This window comes from Simochromis diagramma, unplaced genomic scaffold (genome assembly GCF_900408965.1).
Source record: "Simochromis diagramma unplaced genomic scaffold, fSimDia1.1 OVJJ01000131.1, whole genome shotgun sequence".
In the NCBI taxonomy this organism is placed as follows: domain Eukaryota; kingdom Metazoa; phylum Chordata; class Actinopteri; order Cichliformes; family Cichlidae; genus Simochromis; species Simochromis diagramma.
The window spans coordinates 3,456,067-3,481,650 of record NW_024387200.1 but is presented as its reverse complement, the minus strand read 5'-3'; the positions used below and the strand labels follow the sequence as shown (position 1 = coordinate 3,481,650).

The following is a 25,584-nucleotide window of genomic DNA, read 5'->3' as shown; positions in this document are numbered from 1 at the left end:
CACTCACCGTATCCCACAGTGGGGAGGCCCAGGTGCTTCATGCGATTCTTGACCAGCTCGGACAGCTCCTGTCGCTCGGAGCGCCGATACAGATTCAGTCTCTGCTGTGAGATGCGCTCCGCTCTGGTCGACGGTTTGACGTTCTTCCTGCTCAGCCGCCGAGCCCACTGCATGCTCTTCTTCCTTAGCAGCGGGTGCTCCGATTGGTCACTCGTGGTGGAGTTTCTGTAGGCCGTCTTCTCCTTCCAGGATCCTCCACGATCACGGTGCTCCTCACCCTGCTCCACGTTGATGGACACCTGAGACTGGAATGGTAAGATGGAAATGTGAATGCTGGATTCTGTGAGGAAAGCGTGCACTATAAGAATAAGAAGCAAACAAACTTTTGATATTAAAAAAAAAAAAATACCAGTAAGGTATTTTTTTTTTTTTTTACTTTGCCTGCTTTAAGCAAAAAGGAGTCAGCTGACGTAATAAACAGAATCAAGCCTGTTTGGATCTTACCTGTGCATTACTGTCCCTGCACTGGAATACAAGGACAGACAGACATCCAAACAAAAAGAGATGCAATGAAAGATGAGGGCATTCAGAGCGAACAAATGTTCGAAGCCTTAAACATCAGCATATGGAAGCTTACATATGCTGTATTTAATATTTTATTTATTCATAACTGTATTAATAGCAGTATGTGAGAGTCAGTCAAAAATATAAATCTAATTTCATTGCTTGACATGAATTTCTGTCAGCTGGAATGTATCTGTATTAAGAAATGAATGGTAAATGTGCAGCCTCAAACAAAGGAAAGGCAATTTAGGGAATAGGACATACAAGCTGAAGAATAAGCAAGAGTATCAAAGGAGAAGGACTCAAGCAAAAACTAAAGGAGGGAATGATTAATAGATGGTAGCTGAATTCAAACCGCAGGCAAAAGCTGACACCAAATCCAAGACCAGGACTCAGATACTGAGTATCTGATCAAAGTGAACTTGCCTCTGAGGTTGAGAACATATGCGACTCGGTCCGGTAGATCCCGATGGGAATCTCAGCGCTGGAGGAGCAAAGTTTCTGGAAGAGTCTGCCGTAGGTCCTGATCCACAGGTCCTCCTCTGTGATCTTCATCTGAAGTGAGAGATTGACGATAAAGTTGCTGCACATCACAGATGAAATTACTAAAATGCACAAATCACTTGCTAAGATGCAAAAGTAAATTTCCACATACAGCACATAGGTACCCAGAACCAGGCGTGGTGTCCAGACCAAGGAGAAGCCTGATGATGGCAATCATGTAGTCCTTGACAAATGACTGTGGTTTAAAAAAATAAGTTTAAAAGCTTTCGCAAACACATTTTGCAATTGCTCTGAGGGGAAGTTTTCTTTATAACACCTGCAATAAATTATTTTATCCTGTGCATTATGCTCATTAATATTTAATGGCACAAATGTTCTTTTGTAGGCTATTCATTTGAGGCTTAAACACGTAAAAAGAAAAAAAAAACACGTTTACTTTAGACAATAAACTGCACCTTACTAGGAAATACTGATGTAACAGCCGTTACCTTTTTAGACACAACTTTCAGACAGAGGAACTAGTGCAGCACAAATTCTAAGGATGAAATCGCTGACAGACAGGTCTATATTTAACTATTTCATAACGAACTAGTTCAAAGTCTGTTATCCCACCTGGTAAAGTAGTGTATCCAGCATGCTGATACTGAACACTCTGCCTGCAGCAAACGGCAGCCGGAACATGAAAGCCAGGTTGGAGCCCTTATCACGCTCTATCTGGAAGCAAAAAACAAAATACAAACAAAAAAAAGGAGCCAAAAAAAGATTTAAGAAAGAATGGGGACACATACAAGCTTTATCTGTTAGTAATGATGATTTAACTGCATTAAACAAATGCATTCATTCACAAGAGGCCTGAAGTGTGACAAAAATTATTAATGGGTTTATTTGATTTCCTGGAAAGTAAGCTAACTCTTTAAATGTCATATAAACTCACCCGACCATGTTGTTTAGTACAGCTGTTAAACTAACTGTTAACACAAAAATCTATTCGGCTGATTGAAGCAGCAACACTCAGTGATTTTAGGCATGTAGACATGGTCAAGAGACCTGCTAAAATTCAAACTGAGCAGCAGAATGGGGGAAGAAAGGTGACTTTAAATGTGGTGTGGGTATTGCTACCAGATAGTTTGGTCTGAATATTTCAGAAACTGCTGATCTACTGGGATTTTCCTGCACAACCATCTCTAGGGTTTATACAGAATAATCTGAAAAAGAGAAAAATGGCTCATTGATACCAGAATTCAGAGGAGGATGGCCACGCTGCTTCATAGGAAGGCAACAGTAACAGTAACTCAAATGACCAGTTGTTACAACCAAGGTATGCAGAAAAGCTTCTCTGAATGCACAACACAACAAAATGTGAAGATGATGGGCTACAGCAGCACCTTGTGCCCCTATTGACAGTTAAGAACAGATTTGTGGTGAAGCTAAACCAAAAAAAGCGTATTGAAAAAAAAACACTGCCTGGTCTGATTAGTCTGGTTTTCTGTTGCAATGGTGATGGTGTGCTCAGAAAATGGGTGTAAAGAACATAAATGCATAGATCCACCTGCTTTGCATATCATATCAGACTGGTGTGGTGGTATAATGGTGTAAAGGATAATTTTTGGGACACTTTGGCACTTTAGTACCAGCTGAGCATCATTTAAAAGCCATAGCCTGCTGTATCGTTGCTGACTATGCCCATCCCTTTATGACCACAGCGTAACCATGTTCTGACGGTTGCTTCCAGAACATGGACACACCATGTCACAAAGCTCAAATTATCTCAAACAAGGCAAAGACTTCACTGTACTCAAATGACTTTCACAGCCACCAGATCTCAATCCAATACAGCACCTTTGGGATGTGGTAGAACAGGAAATTGTCATCATGGATGTGCAGCCAAATCTGTAGCAGCTGTGTGAATCTATGCCACGAAGAATTACAGCAGTTCTGAAAGCAAATTGGGTCCAACTTAAAACTAGCAAAGTGTACACAAAAATTGGCCAGATGAGTTTATACAGTGCAAAAAGGTAAAAAAAAAAAAAGAAAAAAAGAAGACTTCATAGGCTGCAAGTTATAATGCACAACCCAAAGTGCTTACACTTCTCTTTGGGATACTGAGATATTTTTCGATTGTCCAGAAAATAAAACGATCTAAGTCAAAGACACTGAACACGAAACACTCACCTTCTCCAGTTTGGAGAGTGCGAGTGAGTAGCAGTCCTTGGCTCTGAACTGCATGAACCTCATGTTGGATGGATGCGTGAGCTCAGTGATGATGCTGAGACTGGGGAACAACCTGAGTGTGGAGGAAATAAAGTGAGAGGGATGTCAGTGGAAAGACAAAATGCTTTGTGTTGAGAGAGACATGGTGTGGCAGTGATAAATGCTTTTAATTTTAGTTGCTAAATAAATGAGCAGTTTCACAGCTTTGGCAGCTGTAGTTTGTCTTTGAGATGAGCTCTGCCTTTCTGTAAACCCCCTCTAAAAGCTTATATTTGCTCTTTGCCTTTGCAGTAAGAACAGACGGAGACATTAATTAAGTGAATCTGGTGCACACTTGGGCCAAAACCAGAATCTTGACTCATACATAACAAGGGTGAGCTCGCACAAGGCGATCTATACTGTGGTCAAAAACATTAGACTCCCCAAAATTCACTGTGTGTTAAGTGTGATTGCCGTGCTCTGGTTTTGTTAGATGTGGGCATGGTATGTTAACAAGAGCTAACAAGAACTCCAACATGTTCTCAACGACAGCTGTCTCTGTGAAAAATGCTTTAGTACAGTAATCAACAAGCATGTGACACCTCTTCCCCAACAGAGGCACAAAATACATAAAATCATGAACCTTTTTCTCTGCAAAGTGAGAAAGACAAAGGCCAAGCGCACAAAGAGGAGAGAAGCTGAGATGATGAGACAAACTTAATGAACTTGTTCCTGGATCAATAAGATGAGCGGGGGAGTGAGAACAATTGAGACTGGTGGGAGGACACCTTTGAGTTTTTAAAGCACGCTCTATGTTACCTGAACATTGTCTGGACATTGACGATGGTCTTGGCATCTGCCATGTAGTCTTCCTCAGCACTCATAGTGCTCTCCTTGTCCACAACGACCAAGTTGTCAGCATAGATGATACCACACTGCAGCAGGTTGTCCAAGCTGTCCCATTCAGAAAGCAGCAGTGATTATTAGGTTATGGCATGTTAGAAAACGGTAAATATAAGAGTAATATAGTAAATACAACCCCAACTCCAAAAAAGTTGGAATCATGTAAAATTTAAAAACAGAATTCAATGACTTGCAAATCTGATAAACCCACATTGTATTCACTAAAGAATATATAAAACATATAAAACAAATGTGTGAACTGAGACATTTTCCTATTTCATGAAAAATATTAGTCAAGTTTGAATTTGAAGAAAGCAACACCTTTCAAAAAAGTGTGAATGAGAGAAACAGCTGGAAGAACATTTTGCAACTAATTAGGTTAACTGGCAACAGATCGGTAACATGATTTGATATATATTTTAAAAAAAGAGCATTGTGGAATAGTAAAGGGTAGAGGTTCACTAATCTGCAAAAAACAGTGCTTATAAATTTAGGAAATATTTCATAATAATGTTTCTCAATATGTTCCTGTGAATATCTCATCATCTATAGTACATAATATCATCAAAACAGCAAAAATTAATAATGGATGTTCGTGGTCTTCGGACCCTCAGGCGGCTGTCATGGAGATGCCTGCATGGCCTCAGGAACACTTCCAGAGATCTTTGTCTGTTAAAATAGTTCACCAGGTTAAACCTCTGTGATGCAAACATGGATGCTGCGTCCTCTGAACTAAAGAGCAGAGGGACCATCCTGCTTGTTATCAGAGCTCCATTCAAAAATATGCATGTCTCTATGTAGTGTGGTGCACATTAGTGCACATGCAATTGTCAGCATGCATATCTTTAATGCCACTATCAATGCAGAATGTTACATACAGGTTTTACAGGCTACACAGAGTTACATAGAGTTTTACAGACTGAGCAGATGCAACATAGAGGTAAACACGGCCCTGTTCCAACATTTTTGAGATGTGTTGCTCCCATCAAATTCAAATTGAGCTGATTTTTTTATGGCACATTTCTCTTATTTTAAACATTTTAATGTTGCCTCTTTTAGACAGAAATTGGATTTAAACAAATCCAAGTTTACCAAAATGTCCAAATCTGCATCGACCAAGAAGGTGAGGAGTTTACTAAGTGGATTTTTATGCATGAATAAATTATAATGGGCCGGACTGCAAAAACAAGTTTTAGATAGAGGTTAGTGGTTACTAAATATATTTATTTTTTGTCAGAATTGACGTGCACTACCATGCACATTCAACATACCCAGGATATATTTCTGTTGTCTGGCTTACCCTACATCTAACATCAAGAACTAGGCAAAGTAGTTGCATGAAAGGTTTTATCAACTCGATAGATTAAACTCGGGTTTAACCATCTAGTTATTCGTATGTTCACATGAGACGACCGGCACTGGCAGCATCTGACAGGCCTGACCGTCTGATGGACGAATCTACTGGTAGCAAAGTGGCTGATATTACAAAGGAAGATAAAACTATAATTCTGGAGGTTAAACACACAATGCTGGCTGAAAGCAACACAGCTGCAGCAGACAAATTAGTGGTGTGAGCATCTAACGGGAAAACACTATAGAGTAGTTTAGTGAGAAACGTGCTTCTACAAATATGCTTTTAGTGATGGTAAGTATATTAATAAAGTCTAGCCATAAACCCAGAAAGCAAAACCAACAAAAATGCTGACTGTAAGCAGCATTACATAGTCAGCACTTTAAGACATGGAGGAAGCTGAGATTCTTACTGTTATTTCATTAAATAATATGTAGATGTGCATAGTAAAGTTTGAGTTTTTATTCTTTTAGCTGCGGCACCATGGCGATTAATGAAAAGAAAGAAATCTAAAAACAGAAGTCGAATGTGGTTATAAACAATTTGATACAAGTTCAAGAAACAGGTCTCCTGTTTTTTATAAATTTAAGTTTTTAGAATAATTATTGTAAAACGGTTTGCAGTCAACATTTAAAAACTTAAGTTGCTTCTAAGAATATTTTCCAGAGAGCTGATTGGTCAGTTGGCGGGACTTTCGTGCCTGTTGCTCTCGTCTCGAGTACAACCTGCCCCGAAGCAGGTTCGATCTTCAGTATAAGTTACCATGGTGATGCACACCAGTAAGAGGTGAACTACCTTCATGAAACTGAAAACCAGAGTTACAAATCCAGCTTCGTAGTACACGCCTTTGGTTTACGGGACTGAATAAACGCAGCACATCTTCAACTGTATGTTTTCCACTTGTTTTTTTTCCATGACTCAACTAAAAGAATCATATTTGCAGAACTAAAAGTTAGGTTTCAATGTACAGTTTTCTCCATAAAGCTATTATTTTTGTTAATGTTTAGACTATAATGCTATGGTGACTCCCTCTTTACATTGTTCATTCATTTTTGTTTGCAAAGCAGCCATTTTTTCTTGACAGCTTAATTACACATTAGTGAAGTTTTTAAATCACTAGGTTCAAACTAACTACCACTTGCTTTCCCTGCTTCAATAAAACACTGAGTGCTTGTTTTGTTCCAGCTCAAAAATCTGCAAGTAACAGCTGCAAGATGCACGTTTGAACGTCACTGACAAGCATCTTTGTCTTCTTCCTCAGGTAACACAGAAAAGATTAAAAGGATTAAAAAATGTATTATATAGTTTGCAATCAAACTGCTACATTTGATTCAAATGTGCCTATAAAACACAAAATCACATCAGCAGCAAATGTGTTCAAGAGCCATTAAAGATTACAGTGCATTTAAGTTGTTGTGTAACTGTGATGTCCAAGATGTCCTGGAGCTGTACTTCTGCTGGCTGGATGAAAAATTACTTCATACATTAAGCTAGGTGATTAACCGAGTGTGTTTTCTTTTATAATATAAACACTTACTTATCAATTGTGCCGGCCATGAAGTAAACCATTGGAAAGCAGCAAATGGCCTCTAAGAAATGGTTGTCTGGCCTGCGGGAAACGGGAAACATGAATTGAGCATCCCACACTAATTATCTTTGTAAACCCCAGTGACAGATTACGAAACTGTACAAGTAATTTCCTGAAATCTGCCTGTTGATGAGGGCAGGAAAGATTTGTTTGAATTCATTATGGATTAAGAGAGAAATAAATTGTTCAATGCATTTGGAGGATTTATAAAAAACTGCCTGACATTTAAATTCCTGAGGGGGCCACTTTGTTTTCCTGGCCCCGTGTTTTTATCGTTCATCTGTTTCAGCAAACTGCAGAAATGAGGTCAAAGTTAATGAAGCCCGCAGTGGGTTAGAGCAGAAAAAATGGACCACTGCAACATGCATGCACAAAAATATACATGCCCTAACATACAAACACTGCAGACGTCTATGAATAATGCAAAAAAAGAAGAGAAAAAAGAAACAGAGATAAAAAAATATATATAATTTCATCTTTTGTCATCCACTGATTGACTGAATTTCTTAAATTGCAAACATAATTTTTTTTGTAAATCCTGAAATTCACTCCAGTTTTCTGTTTGGTGAACTTAATCATATACAGTACACAGCTTTTTCGCAATGTTGGGGCTAGGTTAACAAGTATATCCTTCCAGGTATAATAAGCAAGCCCTTATAGAGATATTATATTGCTGTCATTTTCATGCCTGCACCATAATCTGCTGCCTGTAACATCTGAAACTGCTAAAAATAATGATCCTATAGAGAAGTCCATGCACCGCAATAATGATAAACCAGTCTCATCAACACTGTGCAGTAACACTGACATCCACGTAACAAAGAGAGGGCCTCCTTCATTGGTTATATCATCATCAACTATTCTTAAAAAGCACACAAAAAAACAAGTTTTATAAGACTCTCAAATTCTTGTGATATTGAAAAGCTTTAGGCTTTCGCATCACTGTCAGGAAATCTAATAAACACTGGTCTGGATGTGTTGGATGTTAGACTGATCAGTCTTACGGGTAGTCCAGTAGCAGCACTATGGGGTTGAGTTCTTTTCTGGGCCGATAATAAGCTCGCAGAGGGACGATGAAGTTGTAGAGACCATTTCCGGCCGTCTCTGCAGACACTATAATCAGCTTATTCTTGAAGCCGTATGCCTTGGCATCCTCGAAGCTGTTATGTGTGCAGCCCTGGATGGAGACAGACAATTCAACAGAAATTTAGTCAAGGTCTAGTATTCCTGTGCGCTTAGGAAACAAACCACAGGGCAGTTACTTACCACGACGATAAAACAGATGGTTAAAAAAAGCGTTGATTTTGTACTGTGAGTTTTCATTGAGTCTTACCTTGTCGAGGCGAAGGCAGCAGAACGGAGCTTTCTGTGGTAGGAGGTGGCACAGGGTTGGAGAGCTGCCGATGTAGGGTGAGTTGGGGGGATAGCCCTTCACAAAGCTTGTGGAAAAGAAACAGAAAAAAAACACTTAAACACTCAAAGAACTCACCTTTAAAGCTTTAAAGAAATATCAGGCAAATATCAGCGGTGACATATTTTAGGATATTATGCGACTGTTACTTTTTAACTTTATTTAAGGAGATTCTGAAGAGGCTTCTACTGTTACAAAATTTCTGTAAGCATCACCGACTCCCTCTTCCTTCTTTCATCACTACTTTATAATATAAACTAAGTGAATTATCACCAGTTTAATGTTTCTTCTTTTCAGTTTGTTATTAGATTCTGCAGCTGCTTTACTATAATTACAGATGTTTATAAGCCTGAAGGACTAATTCCATTACAAAGTTTATTTATTTTTAATCAAGTCTTGATTGTGTGTCCGTTTGGTTCTGTGCTCCTTGATTTGTAATGGGTCAGCTGCAATTATCCTAATGAGTTTCACGATGCCCTCTAGTTTGCCAATAAAAGAAATTCCAGCTGATCATAGATGTAAACCTACTGATCACCACACGATGGCACTGTGGGACCTTGAATTTTCTTCTATGCGGCACTGACAACTCTTAAAAAAGAAAAACTACTGAAGCGTCAACGGGTGCAGTAATGGAGGCACACAGGTCAGAAGGACCATGTTAGGTCCACCTTTATGAAACTCACCATTGTCTGGGTCTAACAGCTGTTGGTTTTCATGGGCTGAGGGATCAGTACCTAATCTATCCTGAACTTATCTCACTTTTAAGAAACCGCATAGATGGAGAAAATAAAGCACATGGGCCTTGGCCTACATCTGACGTGCTAAAACCCTTTCAGGGTGACTCTGCCTGGCTAACTGATAAATGAGCGCTAAGAGCAGCAATCAATACAGGGACACCATACAAGAACCTCACTTGAGAAAAAGTGCTATCCTCACTGACATGATGTACACATTCATCATTAGTACTTCACATCTAATAGCATCACGACACACTGATTACATGCCTATTTCAAACTCATCCATCTTTGATCCTACAACAGCTGAGAGACAAAGAAGAGAAGGGGAGGTGAGATCAATCAAGCACAGAGCAAAGGATACCACGGGCACATTTCAGTTTTAAAAAAAATACTTACTCTGAACCTACAGAGCCTTCCTCATCTGATTGGTTGGTCTCATCCTCTGACTGGTCACTGAGGAGGTCGCAGGGCAGGATGGAGGAGGAGTCAGCGATTTCCAGAACGGGGGCGATGCTCGGTCGGCGGCTTCCAGCTCCGTTCTCTGTTGGGAGGGCGAGTTTGCCGGTTTCCTCAGGAGGATCGGGATGCTGCAGGTCAATGGCTACGGTGCCTGGAAATCATGTTGGGTTATATTATCACAACTGTAAAGCTATACAGAAATAGCTTTATATATTTTTATATATTGAGACTTTTCATTATCTTGGCCTGTAATATTCCTACTACTCTCTTGAGTCTCAGCAGTTTGACCTTGAGGAGAAAATGTATTGCTTTCTGAAGCACAAAGCTACCATCTACCATGAAAAGCATGCATATAGTAATGACTTAGCATATCTGTCAGTAAATATATCCCTATGATGTATGATATACATCATATCATAAATATGAAAAATGGATAGATCAGTTATATAAAGCACAATTGTTTCCAACTAGTTAGGATGCTGTGACGAAGAAAGGTGATTAAAACAGAATGCAAATATTGGCATTAGCGTTATTCAAAGCTTGTGTTTATTTAAAAAAATGTACAAAGAGAACAAATTGATCAATTAAAAAAGGCTAATATTTGCAGAGTGTTGTTACTTAAAGCACCCTAACTTATTTGGATACAGAGTTGTACAAGATATGTGGCAAAGATATATGCACAATATCAGATTTGATATATGTACTATACATATATCATTCTGCTGAAACATTTTTAGGCTAAGTGTGAGGTGTTATTGTGCAAATGATTCCAATTAAAATGTGTGAATAATAGAAAATTGATGCCTCATGCACAAACTTACCAAATGAAGTGGTCTGATCAACTTTCACAGGTTAAAAAAAAAAAAAAGCACAACACAACAATGTCAGCCAACAAAGTAAAAAAAAAAAAAAAAAAAAATCATGCTTAACAGTCAGTGAAAGCATAAAGCATCAGCAAGGCAGCCACCACTAAGCATTCAGAAAGGCCCAGTGTGAGTGCAATTTAGAGTAAACCACCAACAAAGCATCCATTTTCTCTTCTTCTATGGAAACCCTTTCAGCCATCAGATAGTGAGCCTAGTAAGCACACAAACAGAACCCTCCCATCTTCCTATTTTCTCTGCTTCCTTTATCAGCTGCGCTTTTTGTAAACATCATTTATTCCTGCCTGTGGCTTTCAGTCTTACCCATGCTGGCGATGATGCTGTGCACAGGTAGCCTTGAGGGGGCGTCATAGAGCCCGGAGACAGGCAGGCCCTTGTGCTTCTCCTCTTGCTTGAAGATGAAAGCAGAGTTCTCTTCCTTGGTGATGTTGATGTAGTAGCAGGTATCGGTGGCAGCCATGATGTGGCGAGGTCCGGGGTTCAGGAGGATGCTTTTGTTGTCCTCTCTTTTAACTCCAATCAAACACACGCCATACCTGACGATTGAAATCAAAATGACACAAACATGGTTTTTGCTCTCAGAGATGTTACTCTAATGTGAAAGGATCTTACTCTACTGAGCTAGAAGAAAATGTACTAACTTCTTGTGGGCGTGGAAGGAAGCATAGGTGAAACTCTTTCCGTCGTACTCCCCAAAAAACTTGCTGTCACACAAGCGGATGTGGTAGACCTCGTTTCCAGAGCAGCGTCCATATGTCCTCTGCCACTGCTCCGGTGATAACTGCCCCTCCCTGAATTTGTATTAACAGAACAATTCATTCTGATGTTTCGCGTCCCATAGTCTTTTTGCTACATGCTACATTCTTACTATATTTTAGACTGTGATCTTAAACTCTGGCGCAGAACCAATTTGAATGTCAGAGAAAGAAGACATTTAAATCAAATTGCACTTTATTTGTCTCTCGGTACTGATAAATCAAACCTTTCATGACCTTTTCTGACTCTGTTTTCCCCAGCCTCCTCAACTCTAGTCACAAACAATATCAGGACACAACAGGCTTTAAGGTCATTGATATAAGACAGATTGTGTACATCATAATTATATTTGAAACCTGGCACAAATTAAGTCTTCTGTCATCTTGTCTAAGGCACAAACTGGGGCCAGTTTCCATAATGGAAATGAAAATGGATGTGTGTCTCCTGCGGACTGAACAGAATGTGAAAGAAAAACCAGGCAGATTTATGGCCTGACAAGAAAAAAGTGTAATGTTCACTGACTCGACAGTGACAAGTCGGGGCAGTGGTGACAGTAGAGTAGTGAGATTGTACCGAGTGCAGTCTGTGTAACTGTAAAGACTGTGTGCAGAACACACAGTCATCCTCCTCTCAAATTAATCCCAAAGAGAGATTTAATCTCTCCACAAATATTCAACTCTTTAGTCAAAGCGAAGATTAGAAATTTTACTGAATAGAAACCTTTCAGAGAAGCTGAGTTGCTATGTAGGCAGAAACAAAGACATTTGTTGAGTAAATTCTTAAGGAGTAAAAATATGGTTTTTATAGGTCTTATTAGCTTGAAACCCAAAAACAATGTCCACAGGCTACAACAAACTATGTCTTCTAGAGCAATTACAGAACTCACAGATACTTAAAAAACTACACAGGGCTTCCATTACTTGTTTCCTTAAGTATAATACTACCCATACATGCAGATTTAGTTTAATTGCCAAATAATTGTTACTTTATCTGGGTAATTTGTCTTACAGTAACACATACTTACTGGAAAAATACCAAATATGGTTGGTTTAGTGTAGGAAAATGAAAAGAAGCAGGTGTTGAAATTAGACTTTATCCAAAGGAACCAAAAACGTCCTCCTGTTAGCAGGACTGGAAAATCTAGTCTAATACCAGGTAAGCTAAACTTTGGTTGATTGGAGTATGAGAGAAATATTGCTTTTTCCCAAAATAATCAGGCAGCAGTGCTAACCAGTGCTAAGTGTATTTTTTAAAAATTGTATAAAAAAAAAGAAAAAGAAAAGGGGAAAGAATAATAACTGCAAATAAATGTTGGCGGATACTCACTGTCCTCTGGAGGTGTGAACCAACAGCGTAATTAAAGTGGACGTGGCTGGACACACACAGTTGAGTGCCAACATAGCGTACTTGAACTCCTCTTCACATACTACATGATCTGATTGAAAAGGAATAATTGCAAAAACTTTTCATATTAAGAAAAAGTCTGGCCTGTGTCTCAACAACATGCCAAATTACTGTTTTTCAGAAGCTATGAATTCTTTGCACACTCACCAGCAAACTTAACATGAAATTTATTTTCTGGTTTGAGAATCTGTACGTAGAGAGGGCAGTTCGGAGCAAAGTCTTTTGCAGCCCATGCCCTCAAAATAGTCTGGTGATCCTGCGAGGGAGCAAAATTGTGTTATTTCACTTGTCCAGTGGCTCATTTTCATCTACAACTTCCCTGGCAAATATCAAAGGGAAATAGGGTGTAAAGGGAAACTGCTTATTTGAAATAATCATTATCATGACACAGTTTAGGATGAGACTCACAGCTGCCGTTCGGTCGACTTCGTTCCTGCTGCTCAGGATGAAGCAGGCCTCAGCATCGTCCATCCTGACAGATTGGAAGAGACACACAAAAGAGAGATAGAAAGGCAGGAAAGAGGTCATTCAACCAGGTGTGAAACACCTCATTTTAATAGATCAGTGCATTAAATTAAAGCCAGGCATAGATGAGTGTTAATATGCCATTACAAAGGCTCAAAAGGCTAAAAGCCCAATTCATCTCTGAAAACACTACCGTATCAGAATGCAGTGCTTGCAACGCAGGAGCTGCTTCTTCTTTTTTTTTTTATCTGCATGTCCAACCCTCTGCATGTTCTCGATAGAGGTTAGTCATTTGAAGGTAAGCTGGCTGTGTGGTCACATATCGGTGCGTATGAAATGACACAGCACCTGAACAGCTGCACATTAAAGAGGGCATCTTGGAAAAGAGGAGTGAACTTCTGGACAAACTTAAGACTTTTCAAAGAAAAGGATATAGGGCTGTAATTCAACATCTGCAGCCGAGCTACGAGATACGAATGCCGCGGTTGTGCAGTAATGGGTTTGATTGACGAAAACAAAACTGACAGGTCACAATCTCTCTCGCTGCTTCTGTGCAGAGTTTGCTCTTTGAAGTGAGGAGATGATCGATGTGGAGTAAAACTGCATTACACTGAAGTGAAAGCAGAGGCCAGCCAAGCTGATTTGTAAGTATCTCACCCTCTAACTGCACTTCAATGGCTTTGCATTGCCAGTTGAGAAGCAACACTTTAAATTACATTCCAAGTCGTATCCAGAAAATAAAAAGAATAAAACCAATCAGATTCAGCTCTACTGAAATCTGAACCTTTCAGAAAGATAACGCACAAGAGCTTTGTTTTTAGGTGTTGGTCTTAATATGTGCATGTTATGCGTTTACTCACTTGGCCCTCATCAGGTCCTGGTCTTTGAGAGCAGATCCTTGCAAGTAGATAACCCTCTGGGACCACAGGGGGATCTGGAGAATTCGACGAACTTGAATGTCTATCTCTGTCGGGCACAAAATCACCACATAATAGTCCTAGAGAAAGAGAGAAAAAAACAAGAAAATTAAAATCTACAAAAAAACCCCAAAACAAACATGAAATACAAAAACCCTGGATAAATCTATGAAAAGTGAGTCAGTCAGTCCAAAGTGTATATATAATAAAGCCATGCAAAACATTTACCTTCATCCTACAAAGAGTTACAGCCCCTTGAAGTACACAGGCATGAGCTGACCTTTGATTTTTTTCCCCCAGTATTTTTAAACCCTCATAAATTCATTGGTACAGGAGAAAGTAACATACATTTTTCATGACTGAAGAACACATTTTAGCTCTGACAACTGCAACCAAATCAACTTTACACCCATTCCAATGTCAAGATCCACAGGCAAAGTGCTCTTTTTTTTCTTGATACCAAATGTTGAGGGAAAAAAATTATATAAAACAAAAAAGTTGCAACTTTTTCACAGTAAAACGTCTAATAAAGTAAAAAAAATATTATAATATAAAAAGTTATAATATAAACCAGTACCTTAGTGGCATGGTAGCTTATCCAGCTCAATATTCATCAAAGTGCACAGCTTATTGTGTTACTGTGTTGTGCTGTATGTGTGAAGTACAATGACAGTGAAGTTTTCTTGTCATTGGTCAGCTGTACTGGACCAATTAATAACAATTAAAATCCACTGAGAATGACAAATATGACCTTGAGCACAGTTTAGGTGAAGACCTATTAGGATATCATTGCACGGAGGTTTCACTAAGTTCTACCAAATACTGCAGGAGTAGTGATTCCTCTGACTTATGAAAACAATACATACAGTTCATCTGTCCTTCCACGGGCTGAGCGAAAAATCAGCTGATTCTTAGGCTGGCAAGTTGAAAGGTTTTGCCTTATTTTATATTGAATAGTCACTGTGTACTACTGACTTAGCTAATTACACAACCGGTCTCATGTCTCATGCTCATGATTAAAGCATGCAATAGAAATATAGAAGATATAGTGGAAACAGTGGAAATAAGCAAAATAGCAGCATATTAACATATCATTTGGTCTTTTCATTGTACCTGTAATCTGGGATGAGCGTAGAACTCGTTGAGGAAATCCATCAACAGGTCTATCTTCAGCGAGCTGACACACAGCACCACGTGCTTCTCTGTCTGCGCCCGATGTCGACTATAGTTCCCCCCCAACTTCTGGCTCTCCATCCACAGGTATGCTAGTTCTTCAAACTGACACAATGACAGCAAAGGTGGAGTGATGTAAAAAGCAGCAAGAATGAAATAAATAATAAAAAAAGAGATAGATTTTCTGTCTGGACACAGATGGAGTTAAAAACTACTAGTGGAGTAATTTGGCAGCAGTGGGAGTTCATCTCCACTTCTCACTCCATTTGCTCCACAGGGACAGAAACTTTTTGAGACATGTGAAGGGATGAACCTGTTCGCAGTCTTTAAATATAAATAACACAGTATTTATGTGGACTAATGATGCAGCAAATGTGAGCCAGGATTTTGACTGGCACTTGCAAACTTCTTCTGCAGCCAAAAAAATGTCACAGAAGCGAAGGACCAAATTAGACTTTTACGAGCTGCAGGCCAGCATGAAAATGTCATTTAATATCTGATGATACCCACACAAAGGTCATCACTGACTGCAGAATATTAAAGAATTCCTTATGATTAAACAGACCTAACACAAGGCTTACAACAAACCGCAACCCTTCACTGACACTTTGCGAATCGCTGGTTTTTAATTTAGCACAGAGTCGGTACCTGTAGCGGCAGGACCACCAGGGCAACACAGATGAGAATGACCACCAGCAGCTGGGAGGGCCAGATTTGTGGCGTGACGTCCCCGTAGCCCACGGTGGAGAAAGTAACGATGCAGAAATAGAACGAGTCAAATAAGGTCAAGTTCTTCCCAGCTCTCTCTAGATGCTGGATCCCACAAGCCCTGCATAAAAACGAGGAATCATACAATGACACCAGACAAATGTCCTACGGGTAAAGATAATTAAAATATAACATATGAAAGGGGATATATTCTACTAAGGCAATCTCTTTCACTATGGTAATATAGTCATGTCTAGACTGGATATTACAATTCAATTTGACCAAGAACAAAGGCCCAAAGGTCAGCCCAACGTGGGCTTCTCCTCAGTATGGCATTTAAAGTGACACCATGATTGTTCTGTCAGTTTCCTCTGACTGCTCATTAGGTGTTTTTTTCTTTTTTTTGGATAAGTTGGACAAAGTCTGGGGCTGGGGGAAAGTGAATCAGAGCTATGATGTCAGAAATAACACAACTTTGATTAAATTCACTGTTTTAAAACAAGAAAATCAATTAACAATAAAGAAAACAAGGTAATCAATACAATAACAGTGTTTGTAGGTCTGTTTACTCTGACGCTGATCATCAGTGCATTTTTATAAGCATTTCTTTTTCCAACAACAGTAGCAAATATGTATCTCTTTCATGGATACTACCTCTTAAAAAACATTAACCAATAACCAACTGTAGCTCACAATGCCTGCTTTCAACAGATCTTTGAATAGCTACATGTTTTGCTTTTTCCAGTTTTCGTTTCTACAACAAATATTGCTTCTACCAGATAATAAGCCATGCAGACCACCAACTGTGAGACGATGTTTTTGGGGTTACGTGGTACAAGGTTCAGAGAACAGATTTTGCCCCAGCGGTCAGAGATGCACTTCAGTGACTAACAGCGAGAACAGAGGCTGACTCACCCGGTGAAAACCAGACACAGTAAGGTGCAGATGAGGATGAACACCTGATTAAACATGGCAGAGTGGGTCCTTTGGATGGCACGATGGAAATCATTCTGGACACAAGAAAAGAGGTTTAGTGCATTAGTCATACCGCTGATTGAGAAATATGACACATTTTCCAATTGTGATAGCAAAAATAAACAATTTCTCAAGGACAACTGGACCAAAATATATTTGCAAAACAAAGTATTAAAAGGGCATCTGCATCACACGTACAAATTCCTTCCAAACCAAATTAAAATCATTTCATTTAATTAATCAAAGCTCAGATCTCTTACGTAACTGTAGTCCATTATTTTACTAACACACAAACTACACCAAAACGAGTGCCCTTTCCTCTTTGGAAGATTTTTTTTATACTCCTATATTAGCATACTGTCCATCTTCCAACGTGGCAGCTCACGACTCATTTTCACTTGCACCTTGTTAGCATGTTCTGCCTGCCACCACCCCCCTGGCCACAGATTCAACCATCTGCCACCTACCGTCTTGGCATGTAGCTCTTACTCTGTCTCATCTGAATCACAGCGAGAGCACACACTGCACCAGGTGGATCCAATGGAATTGCTTTGAATTTCATGTACCTGTTAAACCCTTCTGGGCAACACTAATACTACAACACCAGATTTCTGTGAACTCTGTGTTTTATTAAACTTCGCCGTGCCCACACTTGTACTTTTTGCTTTGGCTCGACTTGCTCTTGATATTGGGTAGTACTCTAAACATATACTGCTTTACTTGCAACTTTAAACAATATACACTCATTATCCACTTTGTTAGGTACACCTTGCTTGTACTGGGTTGAAACCTCTGTGCCCTCAGAACTACCTTTATTCTCTACGAAATAGATTCCACAATGTGTTTGAAATATTCCTCAGAGATTTTTGTCCATATTGACACGATGGCAACTCATAGTTGCTGCAGATTTGTTGGCTCCACATCCATGATGGCAATCTCTGGGAACTATGGAGGCCATTTGAGTACAATGAGCTTATTGTGATGTTCAAGAAACCAGTTGGAGATTATTTGAGCTTTGTGAGATGGTGTGGTATCCTGCTGGAAACAGCCATAGGAAGATGGGTATATGGTAGTCATAAAGGAATCACGTGATGAGCAATAAGTGATAAGGGGCCCAAAGTGTGCAAAAAAGTATTTCCCACACCATTACACCACCAGCAGCAGCCTGAACCACTAATATTGACACTCAGACTTAGTAATGTTTCTTCCAGTCTTCTTTTACTCAGTTTTGTAGCTTCAGTAGCCTCAGTTCCCTCGGTGTGGCACCTGGTGTGGTTCTCGGCTGCAGTAGCTCGTCTGCTTCAAAGTTAGTTTTGCTCAAAGATGCTCTTCTGCATCCGTTGGTTGTAGCAAGTGGCTGATTGAGTTACTGCTGCCTTACTAACTGCTCAAGCAGTCTGACCATTCTCCTATGACTTCTGGTATCAACGGGGCATTTACACACTGAGCACTAATGGTCACTGGATATTTTCACACCTACCCTGTGTGATTGGCTGATTAGAAATTTGTATAAATGAGAAAGCGAACAGGTATTTCTAATAAAGTGGACCAATGAGTGTAGGGCCACGATACCTGCCGTGCATGCCGTGCACTAGCCTCAAGAACATGCAGTCAATTCCAAAAGAAAGAAAAAGTGCTTGCTTCTTCCTTATGCTAGCTTCTAGTGAGAAAACACAGTACGTCTGAAAGCCTACTGCAGCGTGAATATGAAAGTCTGCTGTTTGATTAAAAAAACATGTCTTTTGTTTTCTCCTAAATACGTCAGCTAAACATGAATAACATGGCTTGTGTTAGCTTTGTAGCCAGCTAATTAGACAGCAGGCTAATTTATCAAAGTAACCACTGTTACTGCTAATAATGTTACACAGATAAATGTAGCTTCAAAAAGATATGTTGTTTTGTGCACATATCAGTGTCGACAAAAAGAGAGTGTCAGCTAACCAGAAAGAAATGAATTAACCTAGTCAATTAAATTCTGTTTTGTTACATTGTATCAACCCACTGAGCACTTACACAATGTTACTCCTGAGCTCTAATATGGCTGCTAGAGGGCAGATAATTTAACCTCAAAGCCCATAGTAATAAAGAAAAACAAACAGTTTTGTTTATTCTCTCTAGTACAATCAAGCTTTAGTGTGTAAGATGCAACACACACTTTATTTACATTGGCAAAAAACTTACAATCATATTCTCCAGAGCACCTTTGGCTAGCCAGCAGTTAAGAAACACAGGGACGAATATGTCTCTTAATCGATGCCAGAAAATCTTAAAGAAGAAAAGAAAGAGACAGGGTGAAAATATACAGTATATTAGTAAAGCGATATTTAGTTAACATACCTCATATATAACATGACGTTACAATCCCCAATACAAATAATAAAGAAATTTAGATGCATTAGGTAGTTTCTCATTAAATTCAAAATTGTACATATCTGATATTTGAAGATCTTGTTTTGTGGACAAGGCGAACTGATTAAGTTACTCACTGTGATTATAAATGGCACTGTGTTGATCATTTCCAGTATGAAGGAAATCTGGAAGATCTGCTCCCAAATGTTTCCCTAGAAAGGAAATTAATGGGAAACAATTTAATGAATCTGCTGCAGGGGTCTGCCTTCGGTAGATGGAGGACATCAACATAAAACAACACCATGTAGGAAAAACAACAACAACTTTCTGTGCTAACGTCTAAAATCTTTGTTGAGAGGAGATGGTTCTTTGAAATTAACAATTTTAGTGTCAGTATCTGAATATAACACCTGACTTCAAGCATTCAAATGTGCTTGTTTGTAGTTTTTGCCTGTTATGCTTAGCTACTGTGCTTAAATGTAAGATACAAAGTTTAAAGTGAAGATAAAAAGGTTCTAATATATATATATACCACTTAAATCTCTTTTCATAATGAAGGGTTTACATAATCGACTGTATGATGCAGCCTCTGCTCATTTACACGTGTGTTACATAATGTCTCTGTGCACTATAATTCCATCTGGTATTATATAGCAGTGAATGAGAACATAAGTAAAAATATATCTGCATATATTTTCACTGTCAAGGTATAATGTTCAAGAAGCAGAACACTATAAATTTACGCTTGTGTGAAATGATACACTGAGGAGGTGACACTGGAAACTAGACATGTAAAAAGCAGCAGTTTAAGATAAAAGCCATCATCTCCAAATGCCCATCCATACAGACCCCATCACACACATATCTCAAAACCACAATATTTTGAAAGGCTTCACCATCTGAGGACAAAATTTAACATCGGCATGTGTGACTCATAAAGTAAAAGCAGTAGGAACCCTGTTCAATGGAACTGAAGGAAAGAAGAAGATAAAGACTGCATGTAATAAACCCGAATGCAAACATCTGAGGATCTCAACAGGAGATGAAAGCAATGGTGCAACTTAGATTCAGAGTCAGGGAAAGCTGTGGGAGATGTTCAAATCCAAACTAATAGTGTGTTCATTCCTAAAATCTTAAATTTCTAAATACATTAACAGATGAAAAAGTAAAGAAAAAAATATGGACAGTATGTGATGCTGCTCAATTCAATAAATATCTGAGAAGAGCTATTACAGCTAACTGAATGGTCTGTTATGAAGATATGTTTGTGTGGATTGTAAAATGTTTCAAATATTCTGTCTGCCATCAGATATTCTGTATTTCTATATACCGTGCATTTCACTAACACATATTTTTGATATTTTACTTGCAATGTGCACAATCCTCCTTTTGCATGCACAAGGACTGAGAAAAGAAGTGCATACTCAGATGTGTCACAGATTCAAGGAAAGCTGAACCTAAACTCTTGACAGCTACAGCGAAGGGAACTGATTGTGTTCTGTAGCATTCGGCTGGTTCGGGGAGAGAAGATTAGCTGAAAAACCAGTACAATAAGTGATCATTGTTATCCTACGATAATAAAAATGGTTTCCTGATGGGAGTGATCACTTTAAATGACCATATCATCACCACTCATAAGGTACCAGCGCTCACTTAATGGTTTGATCAATATGAAAATGAGCACTCAGCTGAGCCCCTGTGGGAGGTTTTAGGTGGATGCGCTTGATCGCACCCTCCAAAATCATCAAAACACCACACGAGGGAATAACTTTGAGAAAAATAATATTTAAATCTTTTGGTAGAGTTCCAGCAACTTTAGAATCAATGCTAAGGTTTGCAAGGCTTGCAAATCAGACCTAAATACATTTGTGATGCATCTTTCTGTCACGTGTTTGTAGACAAAACACAAACAGCACTTTAAGCTCTGTAGAGCCTTTATCTCAACTTCTTTCTGAGACAGTGTGCTAGATGACTGAGTTTAAAATTTGCAGCAAAGACTGCTGGCTCTGTGATGGGGCTGTCTTTGGGGAATGTAAATGAGGCTGGAAAGTGAAAGCTGTTGGTTCGCAAGACAGGAAACAAAGCGTTGGACTTAGATCAAGAAGCTGCAAGAGGACAATAAGAATTAAAAAGATAAAATTTGTAGTGTGAGTCAGTCTCTTACCTTGTAGCTGAGATATGTGATAAGCATAGTCTCCAAAAAACTGATTAAGGCCACTGTCACCTGGAGCAAAGGGGAGAGAGATAAATGAACCCTGCAAATGCAGACTCTTCTTGGCCTTCAGCGGGGAACGTCCATACTCTGCAGTGTTTTTATCTAATAAATGGCTCGTGGTGTTTTGGGGCTGAATTATGCATTGAGACCGAGTTCATGGAATGGAATTTGATTTATGCACACAGAAACGGTATTATGCTCACCTGTATTGCCCACACAGACTCTCGTCTGTTCACCCAGAAAATGCGTTCCCTGTCACAAACAATGTGAAACTTTTACTCACACTTCACTGCATCTGCATTTATTATCAACCTTACTATTGTGCACCACTAATTTTACTATGAAGTGCCATGTTAACATGAACATACCATTTGATTTGTGGTGGCTCTGATGTATCATTCCAACCATTGCTTCGATTCATTGCACTGTATTACGGACAGGAGTAAGGAAAAGATAAACAGAGTAACAGTTTGAACGTCTGAATGGGTGGAAACACGTCTACTGGGAGTCAAACATCCACATAACCGCATAGGATGAGCAACTTTTTCACATTGTTCATATAAACACGCACACAACATGAGTAAAATGATATAATCACTACAAAATAAATAACTGTTGTGAAAGTAAAAAACAGAATATTTCACATATACTTACAGTGTCGAGAAAAAGCATTTGCCCTTTCCCTGATTTCTTTGTTTTTTTTCCCTGAAATTAGGAAGTGGCAAATACTTCATGGTACTGTATCCTTTATGCTTCATGCTCTCCTGACAACCTTCAGTGAAACCCTCGAGATGAAGAATCTTATTGGCCAGTCTGTTATAGTCCAGTACAGGCAGCACTAACCTAACATGTTTATCTGTGAGTCCCCAGAGGCAACTGCACACAGATGGGCCCTACCAGCCACTGAAATAAGGATCCTCTATGAGGAAACAGTGCTAAGCGCTAAGCCTTCACGCTGCAGTCACTTACATTTACTGTTTTCTACAATGGAAAACAAAAAAAAATATTTTGGAAATTGTTTGGAATTGCTAGATTAAAATGCTGTAAATACACTTTTGTGCGGTAGAGTTTGAGTATCTGGAAGGACTGCTTTAACATTTACTTACCCTGTGATGACATGACTATCACCCTTTTCCTTTTTCTTCTTTTCTAGCTTTTATTTATCCTCCATTTTTGATTTTTAATAAAAAAGAATTACTATGTACAAGTGGAATAGGAACAGTGATTGAATAGGGAGAGGCAGAGTCTCACTCTCACCATGGGCTCCCATTTTTCTCCTTCAGATCTTCCAAGCTGACTCTTAATATGTAGAGGGCACAGGTGAGAATCTTCAGTGAGAAGTTGAACAAGCGGATCCTCAGGCCTGTGGAGCAACAACAAAAAAAGCTGGAGCGTAAATTGAGTGACTTAAAGAGGAGCTTGCTTACATCTTTTCACATTATTCACAGGCTCAGACTTAAAGCTCTGTGTTGACTTTTTTCCCCCACTCTTTTTTTGTGTACACTTTGTCTGCAGTCTGAAGTTCAAACAGAGACTGCTGTTAACAACAAATCCAGCAAATTCTCTTCATCATAGCGAATTGCTACTGCTCAAATTGTGGTCGTTTGGGTGCATAAAATGCTTTTACCCCTGAACCATAACTATTATATTTCCATGCCTCTACAGCAGCCTGGCACACCTGATTTTCCATGACGCACATCCTTCAAATCCTTCAACAAGAACACAAAAATAACACTAGCACTTTTGTATCCTAACAATGTGCAGAAGCATTACAAAGCAGTATGAATGCCTGGTGGGCTTGCATAGAAATAGCCATGGGTGTCACGGTCCTGGGTTGGTGACCCAGTGTTTTGAGTTTCTTGTGTCTCTGAGTTTTTGTATTATGATCTTAGTTCTCTTTGTTGCCCCAGTTTATTCTTTAGTCTAGTGTCTTAGTTTGACTTTCTTGTATTCTCTTTAGTTTTCTGAATATTTAGTTAGCCGCCCTCTGTGTCTCCCTGTTATTTTTCCTCTGTGTTTCTTAGTTGCTCTGTCTCCCCTAGTCAAGTCTGCGTCTATGTTACATTTCCTGTTTTACTTTAAAGGTCTGTGTCCTACGTGAATGTATCGAGTTTCGCTTCCCTTGGGTCTCGTTATGTCCGATTTCTCCCAGCTGTGCTCCCCTTCTGTGTCTCATTCCCCTCGTTATTTCCCAGTGTATTTAAGCCCTGTGTTTCTCTGTGTCAGTGTCGCAATCTCCCTCATGACTGTGTGCTCCCTCCGTGTGTTTCCTCGTGAGTCAGTTCCTTTATGCTTCCCAGTTTAGTTCCATATTATTTTGTATCGCCTTAACTTCCGTCAGCAATAAAGCTGTATTTTGAGTTCAGTCCTGTTTTCCCGTGAGTTTGCGTTTGGGTCTTCTCCTGCCTGCACACAGCCTAAACATGACAATGGGTGATAATAATGTTTATGAAATCACAAGGTTTTTTTTGTGGACATAAGTGTACTGATAAACTCACATACAACCTGCTACATACAACACTAAATAATACACATGAAAACTAAAGCCTGGCAGAAGATGACTGAAGCTTTTTTAAATGTAGCAGTGTCAGCTAGCCAGTCAGTCATCCAGCCAGCGAGTTAGCTAATCCCTAGTGACACGACCCCTTGCGATGAAGCCTGCGTCAGTGTTAAAAAGGTTTGAAACAGGGCAGACAAACAAACAACAAATGGAGCAGAAGACCCCCGCAGCACGATGTGACATTTTCATTAAAACCTGCTGTTTTATGTCAAAGACTATGGCTGCCTAGTGACAACAACAAGCTGAGCGAAAGAAAGCAGAGCCAGCGTCACGGACCCGGTAACGACATGTCCAACTATATATGGGAGAGTTCCCATAGTGTACATTTTTACAACTACATGCAAATGAACAGCTTCCAGACACAGTGCACCAAACTGCTGAGTCATGCCAGTGTCTTCTTTAGAGACAATGTGGCATGTCCTAATGAGAAAAAACACTGCAGCTCTGCCTCATCTCTCCACAAATGAGCCATATTCTTCTGTCCACGCTGGGTCACAGCTTGAACACCTAAAACCCCAACAATGAGGCAGCTAATGTAATAGTGAAAGCCCCAACTGAGACACAAAGTGGAAATATGTCATCATTGGCTGTCATTTCCTTTATTATGCACTTATTATTCATTTGGCTCAGAAAGTATCTAGCAGTAGCAAGCCGCTTACCATTTTCACTCTAAAAGATAGCATAGTTTATGGTTACTTACTTGACCTTTGGTTTTTGATGAAGAAAAGCTTTAGCCTCTCCTTGAAGGTGTTTTCGTTCACATAGAACTCTACCTGAACCCTGTGGGGACAATGCAGAAAGGTTAAGCATAGAAGAAAACAGTAACAATATGGTGACATTTCCCAGAAGTCTTCATGTTTCGTACGTTTCATTTTATTGTGATTCTTCACTTCATGTCAACAGAATTGAGTGTTTTTCCAGTAAACTCCAGCCAGCAGATCACATGCAAATCTATACAGACTTAGAATAAGCTGTATATTATTTTCACTAATTCTGTTACCCAGCATTTACTGTCTGCCATGTACAATAACAATATTGATCACAAGTACATTCACATCTAACTTGAAATTCAAACGTACAGCATCTGCAGTCATTAATGAAGATTTATGTAAATATACTGACAATCTCTCGACAGCGACTAGGAAACTTCTCTACATTCAGAGAAATACTTTGTTTTAAAGTATTTTTTTAATTACTTTAGTGAGATATTTATTCAAATTGACTAATTTGTTCTGTGAAAACGGCAAAATAGGACTGAATCATTTCTAATTACTTAATATTTCTAAACATTTCATAAAATTTGTAATATTTATTTGCGACTCTTAAGAGTGCCAACACATTCAGCACTCTGAAACCTTGTTTACAATTTGAGAGACAATCAGTACCTCTGGGGTCTAGCCTTATTTCTTCACATAAATAAGAGAGAATACAAGTGGAGAGCCCGCTTTATAAACAGCACTAAAAAAAAGCT

The 25,584-nt window shown here is 39.2% G+C and overlaps 1 protein-coding gene across 27 annotated transcripts in view; it reads right to left on the bottom strand.

Moving 5' to 3' along the window:
- kcnt1b (potassium sodium-activated channel subfamily T member 1b) overlaps positions 1–25,584 on the bottom strand; it is a 75,995-nt gene that overhangs the window by 16,857 nt on the left and 33,554 nt on the right. For 17 of the 27 annotated variants that reach the window (XR_005698646.1, XR_005698647.1, XM_040050420.1 and 14 more), the window contains 29 exons: positions 24,814–24,893; positions 22,811–22,916; positions 21,922–21,978; positions 21,757–21,805; positions 21,503–21,562; positions 19,476–19,550; positions 19,171–19,254; positions 16,930–17,024; positions 15,955–16,135; positions 15,247–15,411; positions 14,077–14,213; positions 13,160–13,223; positions 12,899–13,007; positions 12,674–12,782; positions 11,233–11,382; positions 10,895–11,127; positions 10,529–10,549; positions 9,645–9,858; positions 8,434–8,539; positions 8,105–8,277; positions 7,050–7,121; positions 4,078–4,212; positions 3,241–3,352; positions 2,908–3,003; positions 1,681–1,782; positions 1,220–1,303; positions 991–1,119; positions 505–525; positions 8–305 (listed from right to left, as the gene is read on the bottom strand). Coding sequence is in view for 25 of the 27 variants with exons in the window: in XM_040050420.1 (XP_039906354.1) it covers positions 8–305; positions 505–525; positions 991–1,119; positions 1,220–1,303; positions 1,681–1,782; positions 2,908–3,003; positions 3,241–3,352; positions 4,078–4,212; positions 7,050–7,121; positions 8,105–8,277; positions 8,434–8,539; positions 9,645–9,858; positions 10,529–10,549; positions 10,895–11,127; positions 11,233–11,382; positions 12,674–12,782; positions 12,899–13,007; positions 13,160–13,223; positions 14,077–14,213; positions 15,247–15,411; positions 15,955–16,135; positions 16,930–17,024; positions 19,171–19,254; positions 19,476–19,550; positions 21,503–21,562; positions 21,757–21,805; positions 21,922–21,978; positions 22,811–22,916; positions 24,814–24,893 (3,317 nt within the window). In the remaining 2 variants the exon portion in view is untranslated. The other 10 variants (XM_040050435.1, XM_040050437.1, XM_040050425.1 and 7 more) reach the window with 9 other exon arrangements.